The following is a 26886-nucleotide window of genomic DNA, read 5'->3' as shown; positions in this document are numbered from 1 at the left end:
TAATTACCAATATGTGGTTGAGTCATTAAAGGATTAAAGTTGCAATACACTTTGCATCACTCGCATCTTTTTATCTAAGGAACAAAGTCTATTTATACAGACTCATTTATAAAACCTGCTCATCCTTACACAGGAAAAAAAAATTAACCACTTTTTTGTGGTCTGCAATAAATAGTGCTTGTAAAGGAACTTTAAAACTGTACATCAAATTCAGCTCCCATGTAAATATGTGTGACTCCTTCCAAAGTACCAGGTGATGGGCTTACCTACAGTAAACCCTGTCCCTATAGGGCTGAATTTGGCCTGAGGTTTCTGCATCTCTCAGCTCATTAGTGCAGGTTGCACAGAGCCTTTTGGAGATCACTCCAGTGAAGTGTGAGCAGCAGCAACCAACTCCATGCTCCTGTTTTACACAGCCACATAAAGCAGCAGGGGAAGCAAAGATGACAGGTCACACTTGCTGTCACTTCAGTGAAAAGATTAGTATTAAAGGATTAGGAATCCAATTAGACACTCCTCTTCTTTTAGCAAAAGCCGGCGTGTCAAAGGTTACTGTCTCTCAAGAGAATAGTGGTGCGCAGATGGCTGAAAATCCTGACGTGCTTTGATGCAAAATAAAATTTTGGCCCTGTCGTTTTGTTTCTGACTTTGGAGCTCCTGAGGAAAGCAACCCTGTCACTGGCTGGCTGGGCTCCTCCGCACAGCCACTTCCATCTGTAACCATCTTGCCACTCTAATCGAACAGATTTCTTACCCAGATTGGTAGCTGTTTGCCAGACAGTGTTACGGGGCTGTCAACAAATGGATTGCAAATCACTTCTATATTTGTTTAAATGAAGTTTCTTCTCTTGTCTTTCACTTATCTTCAGTGAAGCTCAAGGTCAGTAGTTAGAGGCTTTTAAAAAAGAAAAAAAAATAGCGTTTCTTTTCTACTTCGTGTCTGTTTGTAGGAATTTATTGTTTTTTGTCAGATGCAGTTTAATGCTGGACTCAGTTCAATATTGTATCCCTTATATAGCAGTGTTTCCTATTCATCTTTTCTGACAATTCACTTGTACCCTTTAATGAGGCATTCAGAAGGCTTTGTATTTTGTTAAATTGGTATTTGTTAAAGCAATATTGACCAGAAAATTTCTAGTATTCCAAGATATTCATCCAGCCTCTGTTGGGCTTTGCAGCGATTGCAGAGGGATTTGTCAGAGTAGATTAGTGCTTTAGTCCATCACACACAGTGCCTCTGGCATTTTGGTACTCCAGAAGACAATGGATGTGTCTTCCCCATTGTAGATCAAGTCCCATTCCACAAAATACCCAGTTCACTGTGGATTTTTCTTCAGGTCTTAAGGGTGATCAGCAATGATATTTGATTGGTGGTGGGAGGGAAGAAGTTTGCTTTCCCCTTCCCTCTTTTCTTCCTCTTACACATATTGTCCAGACACTACCAAAGTCTTTGCAGAGTATCCACCTAGACTTGTCAGCTGTTGCCAAAGCACTTTGAATCATGGCTTGTGTGACATTGCTGATATATTGAGGTATAGGAAGTAATCTAGAGAAATCTAGATGAGTCCTTTTTTAATCCCTCTAGTCCTACTCTACAGAGAGGGAAATTTGTGGAGGCATTCTCCAAGAGTTCAGGAGGGAATTGGTAGGCATATCATGATAGCACTTCATAGGAAAAAAACATCCCAAACATCCCAAACTTGCCATGGAAGACCACCAAGTATTTACTGTTACTTTAACCTCAGATCCAGGTATAAAATAGGATCTCTAGCACTATCTTTCTTGATGACTGCCAGCTGATACCAGGTTCACCAAGTAGATCAGCTTTCAGATTCTCTGACTGATCTTTTTTACATACAGATTTTTACTTGCTGAAGAATTTAGGTTGATGTATAATTCAGTCCTCATCTGAGAGCAAGGATAAATAAATTGTACAGACTGAATAGGGAAGGGTAAGCACAAATAAATAAATACTTTTAAAAATATCTGTAGGGTAGAAATTCAGTTTAATTCACATATAAAAAACTTTTTCTGAAAAGGATAGAGGGACTCAGCATTTCCATCAGCTTTTTGTGTAGCTTGTTGCAAATGGTTGCTTCTTGAAAGCATGTTTTTGCCAATTATAGGGATGATTTATTTTGCTAGGGGTTTTCAGCAGCAGAAAGGCTGGGTTTGAAATAGTAAATTGAAATTAACAAATGCCCCCAGCTGCATCATCATCAGTTTTATTCTGGGACTACTCAATATCATCCTAGGAAGCTCTAATTGGTGGTACTTATACCCTCAGAAGTACCAGCATCGTTAAGAAACAAGGACATTGTTTCTTAACTTGCTATCTTTTGGCACCTCTCTCTGTGTTCAGCTCCATTATCCTGGTTGTAAAAGAGGAAGATCCCAGGGAATTTCAGCAGAAAGTGGCCAGGAGGAGGTATGTGTGGATGATATTTACAGGCTTGGTACTCCCAAACACCAGGTGTTGGGGAAAAAAGTTGAGCCCTCCATCCTGAGTTATAGGTATGTTGCTTGTGCAAGTCAGCTGGACTCCTTTCTCTACCAGAAGATGGAGAGAGTTCTTGAACCTCTAGGCTTTCAGGCTTGCTTAAAAATTGAAAATAACAGTTATGTACCTCACAGCAGGACTTTTAAGGAAGAATCCATTATTTTTGACACCAAATGGGTCAAACTATTTCAGTTTAACTAGACACCAGCACCATTAAAAACAATGGTAAAGCAGCTGACACAGCAAAGCCAAACTTCCAATTCAAAGGAGTAGACTCATTTCGACACCTCAGATGGCCCTAGCAGTGTGAATAAAGCTCTAGTAAACGTCCATAATTTATCAGAATATGTTCCTAACCTTTGGAAGTTTAACTCCGTTGTGGATGATTGATGTTTTTATTATAACCCAAATTATGAAAGGGCAGGGGAACTTCACAAAAAGTACGTGGTACAGAATGTGTGTTGTAAGGCAGTGTAAGGTTGACTTTTTGTTTGGCCTGGATGAAAGGCAATGTCAGAGGGCACTGTTCTTGGGAGCAGTTACAGCACCTTTCTTCTCTTTCCATTTTCTCTGTCTCTGAGGAAGAACATAAAGCATTGAAAATGGAATCTTCTGACAGTCTCATTTGTTCTGAGCTTTGTTTGACTGTACTATGATGAAAGGTTTAGGAATTACCTCGGTCTGACCAGTCTGTTTCCTGTACCCGATATTAATACTGACGCGGGCTTTTGTGGAAGCAGATGCAGGCTGCTGTTGATCTCCCTCAAAATGCAATAAATTTAATGCCATTAAAAAGAGAGCTATTTTGTTAATTAAAATGGGATCCAGAAAGATCTATGACCATGGAGCAGAATGGATCCACACAAGCTCTGCTACCTGAAGCTTCCTAAGCTTCCGTCATCAGTACCCAGAAACCTAAGGACGTCTCTTTCCTGATGGTCATGACCAAAGATAGTCCATGAGATTGTAAAACTGGCAGGAAAACAAATCTTCACAATGGTTGGAAACATGTAAACAGCCCCTCCAAGGTAGTTAAAAATGAAAAGCAATAAACAAAAGAAGTTAGGATGAAAGATAGTATTCGATACCATTTTCTATTTTACTGTTTTGGTTAAATAAACCAAGCTGTAAATTGGACAAATTCTATCTTGATTAGCCAGCATATCCTTCTTATCATCTCTAAAATTGATATTATTATATATTCTTGTAATTATAATTCACTGTCTGTTAGCTTGTTACATTGTCTTTGGATAATCCAGACAAGAAATAAATAATGTATATTTCAAACCTAATTTAATTTTCAGTGATTAAAAAGTAATTAACACCAGTTCAGGCAATCTGCACAATCACATTTCTTGCCATCACTTTAATTTTCTTGGAACTGAGAAAATTAACAGCTTTTTAAATTAAACAAAACAAATGTTGTTTTGGTCTTTCCAGACTGTTCACAGTAAATCCCTCTATCCTCATGCCTGTAAATAGTTGCAATAGTTTCAGTGAAATCCCTCACTTAATATTTAAGTGGAAACAAAACATAGACCTTGAGCTGCAGGAGTAAGTATGAAGGAGGCTGGGTCTGGCACAGCAGGTAATCCCGCCAGCCCAGCAGCTGCAAGACCCAGACACACAAGCTCGAAATGGATATTTTCACTCTTTTTACAAGCAGAGCATTTGGCTGCTGGTGTATCTTTTGGGTTGCTTTCTGGTCTGGCTCTAGTGTTTTCTGCTTTCAAAGATGTGGGTTATGATGACCAGTTTTCTTTGATGCATGTCTCCTTCCTTCCTTCTTTTCTCTCTCTTCCTCTCTCCCTCTCTGTTTTTCTGTTTAGGCAACACGTGATTGCAAGCAAGCTTCTGCTTACAATGCTGAGGTTAAAGTCACTCTGCTACCCCATGCATCACTCCAATTGACTGCAGAAGCTAAATTCTGACCTAAAGTATGCCTCTGCTCCCAGCAGGCTTAATGTGCTTCTCATATATACGTGAGGGGAGTTCTGTGGCTGTCCCAGCAGCCTCCTACCCTGAAATCCCCAGGACAGTGAGCAGTGGTGCACTGCAGAGCACTTTCACACTACAGAGTGTCACTACAGAGTGACAACAAAGACCACGAGAGCTGAACCGGGCAATTGCTACCAGAGCCTCTGGAGATGATTTTCTTTTTCATTTTGCATCATACAGATTCAACTGTTTTCTGTAGCACAGAGTTGGTACATTTTAAGCAGCTGATGATAGGATTTCTAAAAGAGTCAGCAACGTTTGTCATTTTAATAATGTGCATACTTGTTGAGTGTTTTATCAGCCCTAAATATGTTATTGCAGCTTATCTTTTCAGAACATTTGGAAGCATTAATATTTATCTATCTATTACTGTGTCTATATTACAATATATGTAATTCATGAGTTTTCTCAGTTTTTAAAAATTTATCGGTTGTTCCATGGAGGTCTAAAAGGGAATAAAGACTATAGAAATATACAGATATCATTAAAGAGGGAGTTGTAAACATTTATTCACCAATTCCTGAAGTTATAATAATTGCTCTACGAAGCAAATATCTTTGGTAATAAATCTTTCTGTTTACATGCTCTAGGAAACAGACAAGGGAAGGGGCCAGGGGACTTGATTCCTGTCACGTTTGTTTTTATCACTGCCCTGCTAAATCATCTCTGGTAAGTTGTTTCACAAATCTTTTCTGACCAAATCTTTGTCAGTGTAGAACAAGAATTCCGAAATGCCACTATTTTACTTGGAATACTGCTAGTAAAATTGTTTACAGATAAGGTCTTCAGACTCATTTGATTCATTAAGCAGTAAGTATGGCTTTTACAGCTGTATGGGCTTTTTATCCTCTGGCTATTAACCCAGATGATGAAAGGAGTTCATCACGGTGTGACCCTCTTTAGAAGTTATTTGCATTTTAGTTTGGTGGTTTTCCTTGGCCTAATACATAACATAGAAATGGGTCTATTTGGAAATGCCAAGTGATTATATTGTAGAAATCTGACTACCAAAACACAAAAGTAAATGTCCAATTAATGCCAAGTATGCAGAAAGTAGTTAATTTTCCTGTCTTTCTTTATATCTATAATTAGACTTTGAGGACTCTATTGCCCTCAGGCAGAGTGCCTGGTCTCTAGCAGTTGCACATGCACATTTCTTACTGTTTCTATAGCCTGCAGTTTCTATTTTCTTTTCATGGACCATTGCTTAGCAATTGATTTTACTTCACACAGTGAATTCTCCATAAATAAAAGGTTGGGAATAACACTTTAACTTAAACAGTCAGTTATTGTAATTCTCTGTTTATTCGCTCGATCAATATCTTACAGTTGGTAAAAAAATACATTGGCTCTGAGACAAGAGGAAATTAGAATCATAGAATCATTTTGATTGGAAAAAACCTTTAAGATCATCAAGTCCAACCGCTGACCCAGCACTGCCAAGTCCACCACTAAACCGTGTCCCTAACCACCACATCTACACGTCTTTTAAATACCTCCAGGGATAGTGATTCAACCAGTTCGCTGGGCAGCCTGCTCCTGGTCCCTGTCTTCCAGCTCAGGGGGCTGGGTACCCAGAGAACAGCTGGTCTTACTACTAAAGACTGAGGCAAAGAAGGCATTAAGTACCTCAGCCTTTTCCTCATCCTTTGTCACTATGTTTCTCCCCGCATCCAATAAAAGATGGAGATTCTCCTTAGCCCTCTTTTTGCTGTTAATGTATTTATAGAAACATTTTTAATTGTCTTTAATGGCAGTAGCCAGATTAAGTTCAAGTTGGGCTTTGGCCTTTCTAATTTTCTCCCTACATAGCCTAACAACATCTTTGTAGTCCCCCTGAGTTGCCTGCCCCTTCTTCCAAAGGCCACAAACTCTCCTTTTTTTCCTGAGTTCCAGCCAAAGTTCTCTGTTCAGCCAGGCCAGTCTTCTTTCCTGCCCATCTTTCAGCACATGGGGGTGGCCTGCTCCTGCACCTTCAAGATTTCCTTCTTGAAGAATGTCCAGCCTTCCCGGACTCCTGTGCCCTTCAGGACTGCCTTCCAAGGGACTCTGCCAACCAGTCTCCTAAGCAGGGCAAACTCTGCCTTCCAGAAGTCCAAGCTAGCAGTTCTGCTGACCCCTCTCCTTACTTCTCCAAGAACTGAAAACTCTTACCATTTCATGATCGCTGTGCCCAAGAAAGCCTCAAACCATCACATCACCCACAAGTCCTCTGTTTGCAAACAACAGGTCCAGCAGGGTGCCTTCCCTAGTTGGCTCACTCACCAGCTGTGTCAGGAAGTTATCTTCCACACACTCCAGGAACCTCCTGGACTGTTTCCTCTCTGCTGTATTGTATTTCCAGCAGACGTTTGGCAAGTTGAAGTCCCCCACAAGAACAAGGGCTAGCGATTGTGAGACTTCTCCCAGCTGCTTATAGAATATTTCGTTTGCCTCTTCCTCCTGGTTGGGTGGTCTATAACAGACTCTCACCATGATATCTGTTCATGCACTCCCAACATGAATCCCTTCCCAGCAGTTGCAAAAAGGCCCTACAGCAAAGTGTTAGTGATAGGAGTTATTGGTGGATGTCACAGCACTCTGTGTTTCTTTCTTTCTGAATTACTTCTACCTTGAAGAATCAACTGGCAGGCCCAAAATGAGGTGGCCTGGATACACGTTTTTATATTCATTTATGTTGATACCAGGGAAATCATTATTTCAAAAGTCAGTCTCTTACTTATGCAAAAATAACACAGTGGACAATACTGGCATACCATATACTGAGGTGTTGGCAGAGAGAAACTGCTTCAGTCTGCAGCAAGATTGCTTTTTAAGTTAATTGCTTCATCGTTGTCATTGCAGGATCATGCATATGGATAGCAATTTATGCAGTCATTTTGTGTTGGTTACTATTACTAAAACTTTTTGTCACTTTAATTAATAACTTTCACTTTGTTGAAAGCATATTTTAATGAGTTTGAAATGCAAAGTGTGTCTTTAAAAATCAGAAATTACTATCACTGAGAGTTAGTGAATGAGGGAGGCAGGCTATTAATGCCAAAATTCCAGTGATCTGTGCTTTAAATCCTTGGTGTGATCACTTGTTAGTACTCAAAATACCTTACTCGGTTCTGAAGCAGTATTGTCCAATGCTAAGTAGAATCTCAGGAAATGGTAATTAAAAGAATGTGAGTGAGAAACTGGGATAAAAGATAACAAGAGAAACATAATAGTTTGTAAGTGTATGATTTAAGGGAAGAAATTGTATCTATCTGATACTGTTAACTGGCAAAAAGGTGTCTGAAGCTCTAATTCTGCAAAGACCATGTAACCCTTAAATAGAAGAGAGAGATATAGAATATGCCTAGATTTAGAAATATAAAATGTAATTTTTAAGGTTTGAAATAAATCTTGGTGTTTAGATTCTCTATGCCTGTAAACATTTTCACTATATCTCTTCTGTGACCTAAGTTCTGACAAAAGGAGAAGGTTGGGAGATTATTTAACCAGAGGCTAAGTTTTTCACATTAAATTCTGCATTTCCTAGAAAGAAGTTTTTATATATATGATAATAGATTCTATGTATATTTTCATGGGGTGTCCTGCACTGTAAAAAAATTCCAGCACCTAGATAAGTCTTACAGGTAACATTTTGTCATTAACTAGAGTAGATATGCATGATAAAACAAATTTGATGTCAGTGCCTGATGTTACATTTACTCTATCAATGCAATACCATTTCAGAAGTCCTTGAGGAGACCCAGCCGTAAAAGAATTCACTTATACAAATAAAAGAGTGCTGCTGAAAATATATGTCTTCTCTGAATCATTACTCTAAATTTTAAGGTTCTATGTTTGCCTCCCACTAAAAGGGAATTCCTTCTACTGAATCAGATATTCTAGGTTTACATATAGGAAGAAACACAAGGTTGGGCTGCCAAACTTGTAAAATCAATTTGGTACCTGAATTTTCAATGTTTTTTTACAAATTACCCATAACCAACAAAAGATGTCTTTCAAGTGAAGTTATACTCAAAAGAAACCTGGAGAATGCCATGACTTGCACTGGTTTCTGTAAATTGCAAGTGAATAGGACCAAATTAAGAATTTTTTTATCATACACAATGTGGAGGAGGATTGGTGGTTCCTTCTCTCTCATGTGGTCTCCACAGATCTCAAGGAATTTAGAAAAACACAGAAACTTACGTTGTCAGTGAAAACAGAGAGCTTAACAGAAAGTCTGCAAGGAGCAAACCACAAAAGTGTGATCCTTCCTGTCCACTTTCTGTGTAATGACACATTTTAAATGAATGTATTTTGAACTTGTGCATAGGTTGCATAAGGTCAAGATAAACAGATATGGAACTGGCAAAGTGAAATAAAAGAAATGTATTGTGTAGTTAATTGCCCTGAATGCTAAGAGGAGTTACAGCCATGTGAGACCACAGCTGGAAATGCTGGAAATTTAGCAGTCTGACAGGGATTCCATATTTTGCGTTCTTGCTGAGGTAAGTAAAAGAAATGGGATTTATTTTATTTGTATTGTAAACATTTTTGCAGCACAATGTAAGTATGGTCACATTTCTAAAACTCACCTTAGATTGCTAACCTTTCCTTTACAATGGTCTGAATCAATCTTGTGGGTCAGGAATAGTCTTTCTGGTTTCCTTTTTTTTTTTTTTTTTTTCTCTAAGATGCACTGTGGGTATTCCTGCTGAATGAGTGATTATTTCCAGCTGTGTTAATAAATTTTCTGAAAAGATGACAAGGAATTGTTTGGATGTTGTCTTTTAACTGGCTAAAATCAATTTTGAATCTGAAAAGGAAATGTCTAGTATCGATTTCAGACATATAGTTTGCAAAGAACTAGCAAATATACTGTGGGGAATAAATCTTTACAAGGAGTGGAAGAGGAGCAGCCTTGAAACGTTTCTATGATTCAGATATTCTTCAGAGGTTCTTCCTTAAAAATGGCACTTTGAAATGAAAATGCTTCCCTTTTTAAAAAAGAGGAGAATTTGATGCCATGCGTAGTTTTAAACATATCCTTGTCTCATCCCACAAAGAGAAACCACATAGTTTGAATTAAACGAACAAAGTAAGAAGCAATAACTATATTTTAAAAATGTGGCTGAGGAATGTGTCCATTAATGAGACTAGCTAATGTGAAGAAAGATCTTTGCATAACAAAAAGACTGAACTCCCAAATGATTCTTTATTCATTAAAAAAATAAACTTGCATAAGCATCTTTACTATAGATGGTACTGTCAGCGCAATTTTAATATGAATTACTGTGGTTTGGCTTTGTTTCAGGCAGTGTTTATCAAAACAGACTGTTTAGAGTGATTATTTAAGCCACAGGTATTTGTCTCTCCACCCAGTGAACCTCTACAGTCTTCATTTTTAGACGTAAATTATAGGCCTAAATTACATATCTGGTTTAGCAGATCTGATCATTCTGAGAACTGTTAAAAATTGTTCCAAAAAGAAAATGGCTGTATTTGCAGTTATCTTTGTTTGGGTGAGGACAGCAAGGTGTCTCACCAAGTGAAAATGGTTGCATAAATGCAGTGGAGGGATTCACTGATTGGCATGTAATGGCCTAACATTACCCAAATGCAATCAGTGATCTTGCAATCAGCAAGATCAATCTTTATCTTACCAATATGTATCTGAACATTTGCCTGGATCCCAAGAGAAAATGGCAGTGGGTAAACCCCATTAATCTCATGAGGAAATATATCTCCTAGCAAGGAAAAATACTTCAGTGTTTCATTTAGTCTTGAGTATTGCATCAGAAAAACAAAGACTTGGGCATCTAAGTTAAAAATTCATCTCTTCAAAACCCCTGCAGTACTTCTGCACAACACAAATGGGAGTTTCTGTGTGCCAACTTTCCAGCAGTGAAGTTCCCTCAGGAGATAAGCGTATGTTTTGTGTACAGTCTGTTACTACCTACTGTACGTAGCTAAGCTACATTGAGATCTTTAAGCAAATATCTTCTGAGCTCATTGGTAAGGCTAGGTGCATTTGGTATTCAGTTATTCTGGTTCAATGTACAAGACATTTTCCCCATTAAACAGTAGTTCAAAACCTGTGTAAGTTCAAGTCCATCTTCTGTTCATGAGTTTTTGAACTCACCTTTATTATGGATGGTTATATTAGCTACATAATGCTGTAGGATGAGGCAGCTTTAATCTTTTCTATCGCACAATGGAACAGATTTATGAAGTAATTAGAGAAAGACAATAACTTCATGACTAGATCACTTGTCTAGATTGGGGGAGGGAAAGAAGACTTGGGTTCTTCCTTCCACTCTTGTAATTACTTAACATTAAATATCCTACCAATAAATGAGTTTCCTCAAACCTAGGATAATGTTTAAACCTCAAGGTCAAGGAGAGATTCAGTGTAAATATGTAACTATTCAATGCAAAGAGCAATACTTTCAACACAAGGAATCAACCCCATTGCATGCTGAGGCCAAAGCTGGTAGCTCCTCTGAGGCTGTGTTGGCATCTCTTCCCTGTGAACTGAACTGCTTCCAGGAAGTTCTTGGTATATGACTTGCTCTCAGTCAAATGAAAATTTTAATATGCATTTAAGGCCAGCAATATCTTGTTCCATAATCTGACAGTCAGAGCATCTAAATAGGAAAACATAGGTTTGCAATGCTCTGTAAGGAGGTAAAAATTGAATTTAGACCTTCCATATACTGGTCTGAGCACTGGTTTATTAAGAACTGGAGGTCTTCTGATGGTAGCAACTGCAACGATGTGTGTGAAGAAGCACTGGTACATGTGCCTAGTTTCAGGACAGAGTTCACGTCTGTGAGTGAGTACAGAGAGGATGGAAGTGCTTGCCTGCAGTGAAGAGCTAGGTGCATAACACCCAACATCTCAAAGGGATTTTGCTGGCAGCTAATCAGCAAACAACCTCCAGAACCTGTGTTTGAGCCCCTCACAGAGCTTGGGCTGAAAGCATTCCTTCCTAGTAACCGTTCAGGTGCCTCTCTGCTTTAGCTGTTGTGGGTTTCATGCAACATTAGGGCTCTGAAGTTAAATAAAAAGCCAGTCACTTAAGAGCCAGGTGTTGCAACATGCACAACCTTTTGTGACGCTGGTCTCTAGCATGTAACAGCTGCGTCCTCTTCTCCCTCTCATACTGCTATTCAGTTACATGCGTGCAGTACAGCTCAAGATAATTGCTGATTCTTGGCCAGAGTGATGGACTAAGGGAGAGAGGGCAGGACAGATGGATGAAGTTCCGCAGAGGAGTTAGCAATGTTAAACTGAAGAAAAAGAAATGGTGGCTATACCTGAAAAAGTTGGGGGGGCAAGGAGGAAAGGGAGAGAGAGCAATCACAAAGTGTTGTGTTATACAGTCCAGACTGAAGGGCAGACGAGGGCGAGAAAGGGAAACAATCAAGATGTAAAAAGGCCTTTAATTTTGTTTTCATTTATATCATTACTTATTAGGAATCTTTTTAGTAAGAGAAAGGCATGGGGACAAATATTTTGGTAGGGCCTGCTGTGATAGGACAAGCAGTAATGGTTTTAAACTGAAAGAGGGTAGATTTAGAGTAGATATAAGGAAGAAATTTTTTATGATGAGGGTGGTGAATCACTGGAACAGGTTGCCCAGGGAGGTGGTAGATGCCTTGTCCCTGAAAACATTCAAGGTCAGGTTGGACTGGGCTCTTAGCAACCTGATCTAGTGAAGATGTCCCTGCTTATTGCAAGGGGGTTGGACTAGATGGCCTTTAAAGGTCCCTTCCAACTCAAACCATTCTATGACGCTATGATTCTAGGAGTAAGAGAGAAGTTAAGAAGCTAGAAAGTGAAGAGTCACTTGGAAAGGAAACAGTAAGAGGGTTAAGGCAGTAAGAGGAACCCAGAGAGGAAATAGTAGATGATGCTCAAGGGCAAAAGAGCCTTTAGCTGTGGGTCAGTTGCAGAGATGTCTGACCTGTCAGGGGACAGCCTTTTCACTTTACTCAGCTAGTAATATCCACCATTCTTGTCAAATCATCTGGTGCAGTTATCTGCTGATAAAATGATAGTGGAGGCAGCAGAGGTGAGGGAAGGGGAAGATGCTACTTTTTGTCTACATTTGCAGGTTCTTCAAAAAATGGCAAAGTTACCTAGGGTATCAAATAACTCACATGGCAGGAGTGTTGGTGCAGGTGGGTTATTCTACAGAAGTTCAAACTATGTTTTTCCAGACACTGCTGCTCAGACAATGTGCAGAGGCAGTGAGGAAAGACTGGGTATGTTTAATGGGAAAACTGCAAAGAAACCAGATGCATTTCACTGAAGATAGGTAAAATTTTTCCTTCAGGGAGTCTCTACATGGTTTTACTTGCATTACGCAAGAGAGCATTGCTAACTTGCTTTAGTTGCTGGCACAGATGTTTCCTTTTACATGTGCATCTCCAGTGATTTTTTAGTCTGACATGTAGCTGCGTAAGCAGGACCTCCTGGAGTCTGTGTCATGGAGCTGACTCAGCTTACAAACTAATACTTTTTCCTAATCACTAACCCTGCAGAATCAGACTGAGATCCTAAAGGCATTCTGCAAGTTTCTTGACTCGTGCCCAGAAACACAGATTCTGTAGGCTATATCTGCCCTTCGGCAATCCTTGTACAACTGTTCTTTTCTGTAATTCTGCTGTCTTTTCCTGCCACACCATCCCTGCAAGATTTTTCAGGTGTCAGAGCAGTCAGAATTTGTTCTTGCAGTTACAACTTAGTTAGTTAAGAGGGTTTCATCCACTTACTTACATGAATATTTCATTGCTCTCTGCTAGTCTCTACCTTATCTAACCACCCAGTGGGTGCTACACTGACTTTGGCAAAAGTGCAGATTTGAAAGTATAAACTTTGGTGAGGCAATCCAGTTATTAAAGACATGCCAAACTGCCTGCAGTATCTGATATTATCAGAGCTTTTCCATGTGTTCCTAGTCTTACATGCATATTTCTGTGAGCTGGATGTTATCGGCAGCTTTCTGCATCTGTCAGATGCTAATTCAGAAACAAAAAAGAGATTGTAGTTCCTGTCTTAAAGGCTGTGGGACGCTGGCATGGTTTCAGCTAGCTGTCTGCCCTACTATGCAACCCTGTTGTAAGAAGAAGGTAGGAGAAGGAGAAGAGGGTCCTGATTCACTGTGGACTAAGTTCTGGCTCAGCCAAGAATGCAAAGGCACGTGGAGTTGTCTTTGGACCTACTCAACCCATGAGTGTGCACATCTCTTCTCAGTACCCTCACTACCACACTGCAGCAAAAGACGGGGCAAGAGAGTTCCAAGTTTGTCCCTATATGACCAGGAGGCAGTAAAAGGTCAGTATTGCCTTTAATAAAGAGAGGTACCCCATCTCCAGATAAAATCAGTAATAAATGATAGCACACCTGGGATGCTTTTCATCTGTATGTCTCAGAGCACTTCACAGAGGTAAGTATAGCTATTTGAGCATGGAGCTATAGTGAGTAATAAAGTCTTTTCGCAGACATATTTCATGTGGATCTTTGTTAAAGTCACTTCTCTCCACATGGCGTCTGTTTAAGATTTACATGCAAACTACAAGAAGAAGGGGAGGCGGCTGTCAGTTGTTGCTTACCAATCCTGTGCTGACTGCCTTTGCACTTTGCAGCGGGTGGTTTGAGCTGCAGACGCGTAGCTTACCCGTAATTACCACAATTTCCTGTTACACTCATTTGAAAAGACAATGTTCCTGAGGAAGTTATGAAGACGGCAAGTAAGTTGCTGCCTTAATTTCTGTGTGTATGATTAAGAGTGCTGTCTTAATTATGTCAGTTAGAGTTTATTTACAGTGCTTCTCAAATGGTGCTATCGTTTGGAGGGATGAGAAGGCTTGTGCTTCCAGATAACATATGGGCAAATTCGAGTATTCTGCAGTCCTCTCAGCATGTTGCTCAGAAACAGCTGCAAAAGAGTCAAGGCAACTCTTTCTTTTACTGGTGCTGAAACTGTGAGGAAAGTAGCTTAAATACTCACTTGTGAGATGCTCCTGCAGCTGGGATGTCAGATAAGAAAATGTAACTATTAGTAAATGTTGTAATGACTGTAAATGTTCCTTAAAGGCAGTAACTGAAAAAGCAATTTCACGTGTTCAAACCAGCACATTTTTTTTAAGGTACTGAATTATTTATGCTTTCGGATGGACTCTCCCGACGGTTATGAAGTGTGTGCTTGAGAGCTCCCTCGCTGTTCACAAAACAGGGTTTTCAATAGGAAGGATATCTGTACCTTTTTGCTGACGGCCATGGCTTCCTGCCTTTGTTAGGGGAAATATGGTGGAGGGAAGCAGCAAGTTCGCTGTCTGTCTGATGCACAGATAACCTGTTCAGGGCGCACAGCGTTACTGCACAGCTTGCAGCACAGATAGGACTGGTTTGACTTTGCCTGCACTGACTGTCACGACAGCAATTGCCTTGCTAGTTACAGCTCCAGTGTGTACAGAGGGCTGAATATAGCTCTCAGAGGGATTACCCAGAGAGAATATTAGGTGCTATACTTTTTTCTGGGCACACAATGTGTGCGAGGAAATGTTGTGGGAAAAGCCGGGTTGCTAGGCAGTTGTTTTGCTGGTGATGCGGGAACTAAGCCAATGCAGAGCAAGCCATAGAGGCTGTTCCTTTCAGGCCACAGAACAGCAGAGAGCCTCAGCACGTTCTTCGCGCTCCAAGTTTTCCTCTGTGTCTGTTTGGAAACCATTGATGCCATGTACCACCACTCTTTGAACCTGATAAACTACCGGCGACACTCTTCTCTCTGCTCACCCAAAAAGTTTTAATTTCTTTATCACATCTCTGATCAGTTTTTAAGTTCCAGTTTACTCAAGCAAAACTTCTGTTGTCACCTTTTAAAAAAGGACAGAAAGCTACGAACTTAAAACATTGCAAATGCAAAATATGAGAGCAAAATTATTATGGTTTAGTATGTGAAATGAATACTAGAGAAAATAAATTATTTAGCTGTATGCTCATCAGTGACACTCCAGGTTTCTTTGCATCATCACTTTAAAGATTGCTTCTGCTTAAGGCTGAGCAAACTAGAATACTCCCCTCTACACTTACACTAACTTAAAACATGATTAGCTGGATTTGAAGTGACATGCGGAGGCCCAAAAAGATCACTGTAGTTTATGTGAAGAACCGCGAGATCCAGAGACTTACGACGGCAGCCTTAGCAATAGGGACTAATTTTCATTTCTGAGATGAAGTAGAGAGAAAAGTAGAGCCCTTGGGCATTACATTGCACTTCAGTGAGCTGTGCAAGGCAATCTTAGGTCCTTCAGCTGTAGACTTGGAAATCCAATGCCAGACAGCAGGAAGCCAGAGAGCTGCTCTCTGGGAGAGTCACGAATACCGTACCGACACGCTGACTCTGATTTAAAGAAGAGAGAGGGTATTTTTCAATACCACTATTCAGCTTTTCTCCATTGCCTCCTGTGAGCCTGCAAAAGGCTTTGTGACAGAGAAACTACCATTAGACTTGGCGCTCATGAGCATCACCGCTGACAGTGCCAGCAGGGTCTCACGGCCAGACAAGTGTGGAGAACAGGATCTTGCATTCTGAGTCACCTTCCTGCTGTCCGGTGGCAAATTTTATTTTAAAGGATTATTGTAGCTGAGTGTTGGTGGTGCCTACCCAAATCTCTGTCAGTGCCAAGCCTGGCAATGGTGTGAATGATTTGCCATGAATGCTCGGGAGGAGGATGAGTTTCATGCAAAGAGGAGCTCTCATTCCTGTTGTCTGTAACACACAGCTTCAGTGGTGGCCTGAGAAACCAGAAGCTGGGTGTCATCTTTCACAGTTACTATATGCACCTTCCTTCATTTCCTTTGACATATTTGAGTTAGTGTTTCCCAAGTTGTGGCTAAGAACATTATGGCATCTTTTCAGCTCATGTTTGTTAGCTAGCATATTAGCTGAATATAAAACATTATTTTATTCATGCACTAATTCATTTTCTTCCTTACTGCACTTCATAAATAAGTCAATGTACAGAATTGTATTACAGAAGCCTTACTAAATAATAAATAATGCATTTGGTTTGCCATATGATTCTGTGCTTGTCTCTCTGCCCAGTGCTCCTCTAATTCACAACGTGTTTTTTTATCATAGGGTATGTAAGTTAAGATTAGATTTTTTGTTGTACTTTTCATAAAACTCATGCCTATTCTGAACTAGATGCTTCTGCAAAGTGTTTACACAGAGCAATATTATACAGAGCAAAAATCTTTATTTATTTTATAATCTCTCCCTGAAGTTTTAGTTGTGGGGTTTTTTCTTTATGTTTTTGTTATGAGGTAGTGAAACTTGGAGTTGATAAGCAGAGTGTTTTCCTAAACCCCACAACTCTGCCACATACAGATTCTGGTTTGAGAGACCTTCCAAAAGTGCTAGAGTTGCTCAGAGGCTAGCTACTCTGTGTCTGTTGTGTACTTCACCCATATGAAATTCATTCGTATTGTCTGTATGCTTCAGGAGATCAAATGGCTCTGTTATGAGGGCAAGGGTCTAGAGAGCAGTTTGTGAGAAATGTTTGTAGTGAGTGCTGACTGGACTGATAACTTGCAGGAGTAAGTGCAGATGAGGAGCCAAAAACTAGTAAGTGAATGATTTGTTTCTCTTCAAAACCTTCTACTACAGCATCTACATGTGCATTATAATGCTCAAGCTACATAGAAAATTGACCTAAAATATTCCACCTGGTATTGACAGTATCAAGAGTGATTCTTCCCTGAAAGATCACGTCCCATGTTTATCTCAGTGACAAAGCTTCCAGCAAATCTCTTGTTGCTTCATAGCAGCATGAGCAGTGAAGGCAAATCAAGATCTTAATAGAAGATGCCAGAAAGACCTATGACAAAACTGGACTGTGAGAAGATGGTGAGCCACTAGCTTTTGGCATTAGCCCAGAACAAAGTGCTGGGGGATATCTACAGGCAATTAAATTAGTCCTGAAAGGTTCTACCTTGAATATGCTAGGAGAGTGGCTAAGGTACCCTTGAGGTTAGAAGATACCCTGCCTGGCCTGTGAAAAGGCAGAGGCAGTGGGACACTGTGAAGGCATATGCATTATGAACGGGAAAAACTCAAAAACTTTGCAGAAAATGCAAGCAAACAGCTAAGGTGGAAATAAACCAATTTGCCAGGAACTTTGAAATTGCAGAATTATCTTCAGGTTTTTCAAGCTGAGAGAGGTGTTCAAAATAATAAGGATTAAAAAGGAAGTACCAGGCAGACTCTAGATCGTTAGCGCTGAACATCTGATGATCTCAGGAAAAGGCATCCTAAAGACAATACAATATTAAAAATACAGACATTTACAAGCAGGATAATGACGAGGATTCCATTGTACTGGAAAAGTTAAGAGTACTGGCCAGAAGTCTCTGGAAAAAAAGGGTCCAAAGAGTGGATGGCTCTGAGCAAGATGATCCAGGAGCTCGTCTGTTCAGGAAGTCACATGTGCTATATAATATGCAGAAAGAAGAAAAAGATTCTTAAATAAAGAATGAGGAAAGTCAGTTCTGTACGTAGTGCCTAAGAAAGATGAACTGCTAAGCTGCACAAGTCACCGTAGATGGCTGATCAGTGAAATCAAGTTCTCCTTAAAAGATTCACAGTGCAGAGGAGTGTGTCTGAGGAACAGGCCCCTGCTCAGTGCCTGGAACTGAGAAGACTTGATAGCTGTGAGCTGTTTGGTCTGCCTTAATAAAGCACTTGAGGGTTCACAAAACACTGCTCTGGAATCACTGGAGGTAAGCAAGGTTGGCTCCCAAAAACACCCCAGGTGTGGTGAGATCAGTGGTCCTGACATACTGGTACAGGCTAAGCAACTGGTTCAAAGCAATAACTGGCAGTAGATAGGATATCTGTTATCTCCTGGTGCTTTCCTAGCCTTCCTGGAGAAACTCATTAATGGAGTTATAATGGCAGAAAGGGCCACAACAAGAAGATTTTTTTGCAAAGGTTTGATGAGTAAAATCAACAGCTTCCTCAGACCGATGAATTGCTTGAACTGCTGGTCAGTGTGTTCAAGGCACAGCAAAAACAGTGGCCTTCTGCAATGGAGAGGAAAAGAATTACATGGATATTAACAAGGCAGTGGCATGGCTGATGTGTATCATCTTCTGTGCAAAGGGAGCTTGATCACATAGGATAGCAATTGTTTAAGGAAACCATGAGGGACTGCGCAGCAGAGGTGGTCTTGTCTTATGCAAGGTCTCTACAGAGGGAGAGATTAATAATCTTCAACCTGTGGTTTACAAGTCCATGGGAATGTATGGACTAAGTCCATGAAACAGCATGTGAAGAAACAAGCTTTGAACTTAGCAGCTGTGAATAGTGGTGACAGAGCAGAGAAGAGGATTAGTGAAAAGGACAGAAAGAGTGGCATGTGTTGCAATTTAGGTCCACCTATAAATGACTGGACCAGATCTGTTAAATCTCACAGCTCTCCCTGGCCCTGAAACTAAATTTGCTCTAATAATATAGATCTAGCATTTGCCTTGAATCTGAAATGTTGCTACCAAAGCTTTTAAAGAGAAGATATTTTCCAATGTGCATCACCATTACCTAAATTGAGGCTGGACTACACAGTGCCTTCATCATCCTCTGAGTCACATGAGGCATTGGTCATGCCTCCATCTCCTTCTCAACAGTCCGCCAGGAGGCAGGATCTTATCCAAAGATCGTTGCATCTACTGCTGACTCTGATGGAAATACAATAGCATTATCTTTAAAATACTGGTGAGTTGTGTGACAGGATAGTGTTTGTTAAAATCCTCTGCCTTGTTTAATTAATTTGTGTTGCTTAGTGTCTTCATCGTTTTAATTTTTCCACCTGGTGCCCTTGGATTTATGGGCAACAGCATGGTGTCGCCTCTGAAAGAATTCCTTGGAATAGTTTGTGCAGCAATCTCTTGTGAGGGACAAGGACACAGGGTATTGAAATCTTATTAGCCCTCACATAAGCCAAAGTCCTTTCTGAGTGGTTCTTAAAAGCATGTCAATAAAATGTCCATAAAGCAGATTGACAGGAGGAATATACACTCCAATTAAATGCACAGGGGAGAAAAGGTTGTACAGCAAAGATCTCAGTAGAAGTGCTAAGAAGTAAGTAGACATAGCTACCTTCCTTTTAAGCTCTTCTCCTTTATAATGTCCTCTTCTAGCAGAGGTGTAGTTTTGCCCACTTTGTCCATTACCATATACATTCAGAGCTGCTTGTGGGTTATTAGCATTGTACCATCCTTTTCAAATGCTGATGACGCATTTCTGTTCTCATTTCCTCCTCTGCACACAGGCGTATGTCACACAAACACCATACAGTCATATTCTGGTGAATCTGCTGAGATAAAAAGGAGTTACCCAGGGGAAGGAATAAAGTAGACAGCTCAGAGGACCAGAGCCTGAAGTTTTAAACAACAGCAAGAATTAAGAAACTGATGCTATAGGGAAGTAAAGACATTTTAGAAAATGAAAAACTGAGCCTTAATTTCTGACTGTGGCTTTCAAAGCAATAATGATTCCCTTCCCCCACTCCTCCCAGCACGTGCACACATCTTTTCTTCAGAACAGCAAATTATGATGACTACAGTACAGAGAGAACGCCAAAAGATTTGCTAATATATATTCTACACATACCAGCGGTGGCTGTGTCATGCAGAAAAAATGCATGGGATTTTTTTTCCCATTTTTAATAGCAATAACCAACAGAGGTCAGGGCATGTCCTAAGGATTTATTGACTGTTTGGAGTTAATATCCTCAACCTTACTTATGGACCATTAGCTCCCATCCAGCCATTAATCTGCAGGAAACACCCTGCACCGTAGTCACCATTTCCTATGTAACCACAGTGCAAATCAGTAGAAATGGTGTTTGAAGAGTGGGTAGAAATGCTACCCTGTACCTAAAATGCATGTCATGTGCAAGAATAAGGGCAGGAAATAAAAGCCTCCTGCACACAAGACCAGACCGGTTCTTGTGGGACACAACCCGTCCTTATGCTGGACATTCAGGGAAACAGATTAACCTTTTCTGACCCTCTTCTACGCAGTAGCCTCATCACCCACAACTTAGTTCCAGCTACTTGACAGCACTACCTCAAGATGTTATGGCATAGATGTAAGTATTTTCTGTTACCATTGATTTTTTCTGCATTTTTTACCTCTCTGTTATAATGTTATAATAAATTAGCTAAATGTGTCATCTTCGATAAGTGCCATTTCTGCATGCTTGCAGCTTGTTCAGTCTGTGAACAAAATTATACTTCCTTAATCTCTGAAAAATTACAGGCTGAGAGTAACTGTGGCGTAAGGAGGACAGTCTCTGGCAAAGCACAGATGGGAGTCTGACAGAGTAGAGCCATGGAAACGATATAAATAAAAGCAGAATTGTTTATAAATATTTCCCTTTTTTGGGTGTGGGTGTGAACAATTGCATTATTAGAACACACTTTTCTCTCATAACATCTTTTTTTATCCTTGGTGCTGCAGTGGGTTCCTAGGGAAATGCATGGCAGTGGGCAGGATGGCTGTGGGAGCTGCAGGAGCCCCTCCAGGGATCACAATGCAGCGGAGGAGCCCTGGGAGCCTCCGAGCTGGATCTGCACTAAGAGCCCGGCGAGGGGCAGAGCTCTGCCTTGCTGAGTGAGTTCTGCTGAGCAGCAAAGCCAAGAAGCTTGAACAGCCCCTCCGCTAACGTGACTTAGCTGCTTCCAGCAACCAAAATAGTCCTCGTACTGCCGCCAGCTGACTTTGTAGCCAGTCCCGTCCTGTCACTCAAGTGGTTGCAATCGGAGCTTTCAGCACATAATTCAAAGCTTGTGTGATGAGGAGGGCGTCAGTTTCATATAATAAATTTTGTGTTTACTTTAATTTACAAAGCAGAGCATTATAAGCAGTTGGGCACAAAAGCTCTCCTAAAAGAGCTTTGCTTCCAGACCGAGAGGTAAGTTCACTCCTGTGCTGGCTGCAGTGCTTTAAAAGCTCATCTTTCTATTTTACATAAACTGCCTCACACTTTTCAAAATGATGCCATCCACGCTCATTAATTCAGCTTCCCAAAGCTCCTGGGGGCAAAGCCGAGGGGCAGCACCATGGAGGGGAGCAGAGAGGAGTGGAGAGGATCACCAGCACGGAGGTCCCATAGCAAGGGGAAGCTTCTCCTCTGAGCAAACACCCAAGCAAGGCAGATGGTGAGAAGGTGAGCCAGAAGGAGAAGGCATGACCCCAGAAGAGGACATACAAGTAGAGTGAGGAGGAAGCTGAGAAGAGGATGTGATTGACCAGAGAGGGCAGGGCACTGGGAAATAACAGTCAGGCTCATGAGAGAAAACAAGCAGAAAAAATACGAGCAAAGAGTTAGTCTCAAAAAAACCCCATAAAATATGTGTCCAAATGACAGTACTGCTGGTACGTGTGTGAATATTTCTGGCAGTTATTCCTGACAGTTTTGAATAGATATTTCTAAAAGCATCGTAGTATGATTTTACCATATTATCTTGTTATTTAAAAAGCTTTTGTTTAGTTCATCTGGACAGTATCCAAATAAGAATAGTAGTGTGTATTTAGATCCTTTGTTTTGGAAATCTGTTTTACACATATGAAAGAAACACATCTCTGGTGTGCGGTATTGCTAGAGATGATGAGGATGAGTAACCTTGTGTTGGTATTCCTGCTGGCACTACTCCACAGGACCCAGCCAAGAAACTGAGGTTATACAGACATGGGGTGACAGCAAGATTCTCCTCTGTAAAACTTTCAGGGCTTTTATTCTCCTTTTATTCCTTGATTTTAAGGAATAATTTCTGCCTGGGAAGCAGAATGGATGTCATGAGGGCCACACTTAACTGCGTTGGGCCCTGTGGCCTGGCACTGGCATCAGGAGGGGGTGCATGTCCTGGGCTGGAGGCCAAGTGATGTGTAACACCCGCATGGGGGTTTGTGTCTCAGCCCATCTCACCCTCCTCCCACAGGGCCAGGAACCAGTGAGATCTCATGGCCGTTGTGTGGGGAGACAGGGAAAAATTGCATATCCTGAATTAAAATCTGGGACAAAATAGTGTTCTAAAAACTTTGAGCAGCATGCTCAAACATGGTAATGTTTCCCAGGACTATCCTGCCTGGCCACTCTACCTGTGCCTCCAGCCAAATGTCCACTCAGACTTTCCTCAGGTTTAACTGATGATTTCCTGGAATTTCCCATTAGTTAACACCAGGAGGAAAAAGCATTTGACAAGCTTTAAATCAAAGATAATTAAGTTTGCTAAACTGGAAATTCCTTTGTTTGTCTAACTGCGATCATCGTGGGGTGGTTCAGGAGAAAGCCAGGAGGCACACAGGAGACAGGCTGCTCTGCTGGTCCAGGGCTGGGGCCATCACCGGGCTGCAGTAAGCCCTGGAGAAGTAGGAAAGTGGGTGACCAAACCAGGCAGCAGAGCTGGACACCAGAGCCACGGGGTAGGACACTGAGCTGTGGTGCAGAGGACAGCAGGGTTGAGAAGCTGGGTTGAAGAATACCTGAGCGCTGATCCTCATACGGATTGCTGGAATACATTTCCCTCCTCTCCTAATCCTACTTTAACCTATTAGTGCTTCTGGTTTTAATTTTGCTGAAGCGCAAAAGGAAACATGGGTTGCAGCAACTCACACGGTTTCTCATTTAGCTTGTACATTGATGGGTGGAAGAAACTAGTGATACTTAGCCAGGATGTGAATATATACTTCATTAGATACTTTGTACTATATTCTTTATGGCTGTCCTTAGTATTAGCGTATACTATGTATACAATATACAGTATATATATACTTATATTACAGTAGCTTACTCTGCTTTCACAGTGACCATGCAAAAGCCTAGCTTGTGGACTGTAAATTCACACTCTAGCTACTGCAGACTAACTTACTCGCTCACTGTCACAGACCCCACTTAAAGCAGCATCACTTCTCTGCATAGATGTTTACTTGCTTGTGCTTGTAGTTCCTATATGATCAGGTGTCAGCTGCAGCTGGAGACTCTAAGTGGTTTTGTAATAGAAGTATAATAATAATAATAATAATAGTAACTAATTGAAATGGAGTAAGTTGGCCGTGTCCTTGTAAGCATGCTGTCAGGTGAGGTAAAGAAATCCCTTCATTTGTAAGCTGTTAGTTGGAGACACACAAAGGCCCAGTTCCAGTCTTTAATTTCTTAACTCACATGCAGAAGAATGGTTATGAGCTTTTTTTTTTACTTCCAACCTGTCACAGGTGAGGCACAGTTCTTCCACTGGTACCCAAGCAATATGTTGTGTTTTGGCTGGAGGAATCTGCCATTTATGTTTCCTAAGCCCTGCTGGTTTCTTGTATGTCAGGGAGCTTTAGGCTCACACGGCCGGGACTAGGGGAAGTAGCTGTGAAGCCAGGTTGTGGGATGGGAGGCATCTGTCTTCAGTTCTGCCCAGGCTCCTGTATTTGGAGGACTTGCAGAGCTATTGGAATGCTGCTGTGGAGACAGCCAGTCCCTCTTCCCACAAGCTACGGGAGAGCCATCGCTTGGAGGCATTGTTCAGGGGGAGCGCTTGCAATGGGATAAGCAAGCACCCCAAAAAGTTCCCTGGAATGGACATAGAAGGGAGATAAGGGTTAACTTGTTGTAATTAATCAAGACTATTAAGGCAGAGATAATTAATTCTGTGTTTAATTAGGAGATCATAGCTGTGAAGAGGGATGTTCCATGGGTTAATAGTTTCCTGCTGTGCGTAAATGCCAAGACCAAATTAAATAGACCGGTAAAAGCAAATTCTGAGGTGAAGGGGCAAAAACCACACAGTATGTAATGCACATAGGCTTGTAGTGGCATGATTTTATTTTTTTGTGGAAAAAGACTGAAGGAGCTTCAATATTATTATCAGAGGCTGGTGACACTTGACCACCCTATCATTAATCAAGTGCCACATTTAGAGTTGTTTTTGAAAAGGCCATTTTTTCTCTATAGCCTGACAATCATAAAAATCTCCTTTTTTATTTAAGGATCAGCTAGTCTTTAAAGAACATTACTTATAAATAATGCGAGCTCTCTAACATCTCGATAGACAGGACAACAGTCTGTTTAGAATCAGAGAAATGGATCTTTTCACAGAATAATGGTCCTGCTGATGCATAAATATTCCGACATTTATGGAAAAATGTATTTCAAGGCAAAGGCAACATGTTCATATTCACAGCAAATAACTGAATAATTTCTAGAGCCACGTATAATTGTGTGCTTTGGGGAATGACCTCAGTGTAAATGAAGATGAGGCTTTTTACACAGTGGCTCTTGGTGAAGCTGCAAGTGGATTTCTTTCTGTGCCACTACAAACCGTCTGCATTCTAAATGACACTCTTCTTTTTGCTGAAAACATAAAGTTATCTAGAAAAATAAAGATGCTGTAGTACTCAAGAAGTGTTACCTTACCTAATCTATCACTCTGTCCTATTTCTCCTTGTCTGTAGCGGCAACTGCTGGGGAGAAAAGACCTGCTGCTACCACTGTCCCTAACAGTGTATCCGCCATGGTCTCCCCTCTCGATGCATATGCTGATTTGCCTTATTAGCTTCCCCTCCTAATTTTTATCACTGTTGAAAATGCATCTCTATTTGTCCTAGTCCTTTTCAATGGTCTTCTCAGTTTGCTGTGGGCTTTAGCACGTAACTTCACAGAAGGGAGACGTAGTTTATGCGGTTTTCAAATGAAAAGCACTGATAGGTACTATCTGTAGGACCTTGTAAGTTTCGGGTTTTATTTGCCTATGTTTTCAAATATAATAGATGGTAAAGCAATGTATTGCAACTCCAGTTTTATTCCAGTTGACAATGTGACATACATTGCACAAAAGCAGTTTTGACTAGCTGTGGATTAACAGGAAGCCTAATCTTCTCAAGAGAGCGTTTATAAGGTGCCTTGTTCCTCACCTGTGTCCTGCCAGTCACAGCCCTTTAGGGCAGAAAAAGGATAGCGAGGGCGGGAGGGATCTTTAGGGAAGGGCCTCGGTTGAGCTGCATGGAAGAGACACATCGAGGTGGTATCTAAACTGCAGGATCCGAGATGAACCTGCCAGCTCCGTGTTGAGGTTCAACCCAGGCACCTGCCAGTACCCTGCTCTACGCCCCACGCACCCTGGGTCCTCCCACCGGCAGGCGCGAGGGTGTTCAGACCATATTCCTCACAGGGGAAAAGGGGCTGAAATGCGCGTTACAGACTCTGCCTGGCCGTTGCTAAATGAAAAATAGAGGTGTCCCTACCCAGAGCTACATGCCAGCTTGCTAAAAGCAAGCTCAGCCTTAGTCTCACTCAGTAGAAGAAGAGAAATACTGACACGTGAGTTTTTAAGGTCAGTTCCTGGCTTTTTATGAACTAATACTGAACTTTGCAGACTTAAAACAGGCTTTGCTTAATTTCTGCCAAACGTGTGAGTGTCAGCCTACCTTTGTGGTGAGGACATAGTTGCATGTTCTTTGACTCTGTAAATGCAGTATGGGTAATGGTAAGGCTTTAATACAATTGTACGAAGTCCTGCAGAATTTTATGGGGAGGAAGCCAAAGTAGCGCCTTATTAGGAAGCGGTGGTTTTGTAGATGCTAAAGTAAATAAGGTCAGATATCCCACTCTATCATCATTTATATCCAGCCAAAGTATGTGCAAAATGTGAATGTGAATATATGAAATTCACATTTTCAAATTTTAAATTGTCAATATGTGAAAATAAAATAAGGATTAATACAGTAAACAACTACACAGGTGCAGCAGATTGTGAGTCAGTGCCATAAAACATAATTCTTTTTTTTAAGATGGAAAAGTATAGCTGTCCTGCAAAAATACCTGGATTTGTACACTTATTAAATAGAGTTAATGCTGTATTTAATCAAAAGGAATTACCTTTTGATGAAAGAGCTCTGTTGTTGTTACTGTAGTGAGTCAAACTTGATCAGTAGAATGAATGGAAGTGTAACACAGGTAGTAATTCCTTTTCCATGTAGTCAAAAGGACTTCCTAAGTTCACACTATGTTCCATGCAGATTGGAAAATTGCTACCGATAACTGACCAGAAAGAGAACAAGACAATCAGAATGTACAGTGTTTATTTTCACATATGAAATCATGATCTTTATTGTCTCCGCTCTTTACATCCATGCTGCAAACTTTGTGCTATGCAACTTCTATTTGAACATGTCACACCAGTGCAATTTGATACTGCAAACCTCCGCATCAGAACTGCTCCCAGTCGTGAATGAGCTGTGCAGGCCTGGTGCCAAAAATAAGCCAGGTTTGAGGAGCTGTCTTTTGTGTTAGGAGTGTTGTGTTGGGCCCTAACGTCACCAAGTGAAGCTGTGAGAGGGATGCGTTGCT

General features: G+C 40.9%; 1 protein-coding gene across 1 annotated transcript in view; it reads left to right on the top strand.

Moving 5' to 3' along the window:
• The first annotated feature begins 14200 nt into the window (after positions 1-14200).
• CEP85L (centrosomal protein 85L) overlaps positions 14201-26886 on the top strand; it is a 155565-nt gene continuing 142879 nt past the window's right edge. Inside the window, exon 1 of the mRNA XM_075747973.1 lies at positions 14201-14238. Coding sequence (XP_075604088.1) covers positions 14226-14238 — 13 coding nt within the window. The 5' untranslated portion in view covers positions 14201-14225. The remainder of the gene's footprint in view (positions 14239-26886) is intronic.

This window comes from Balearica regulorum, chromosome 3 (genome assembly GCF_011004875.1).
Source record: "Balearica regulorum gibbericeps isolate bBalReg1 chromosome 3, bBalReg1.pri, whole genome shotgun sequence".
In the NCBI taxonomy this organism is placed as follows: domain Eukaryota; kingdom Metazoa; phylum Chordata; class Aves; order Gruiformes; family Gruidae; genus Balearica; species Balearica regulorum.
Note: the sequence above shows the minus strand (reverse complement) of the source record. Positions and strands in the feature narration are given on the sequence as shown.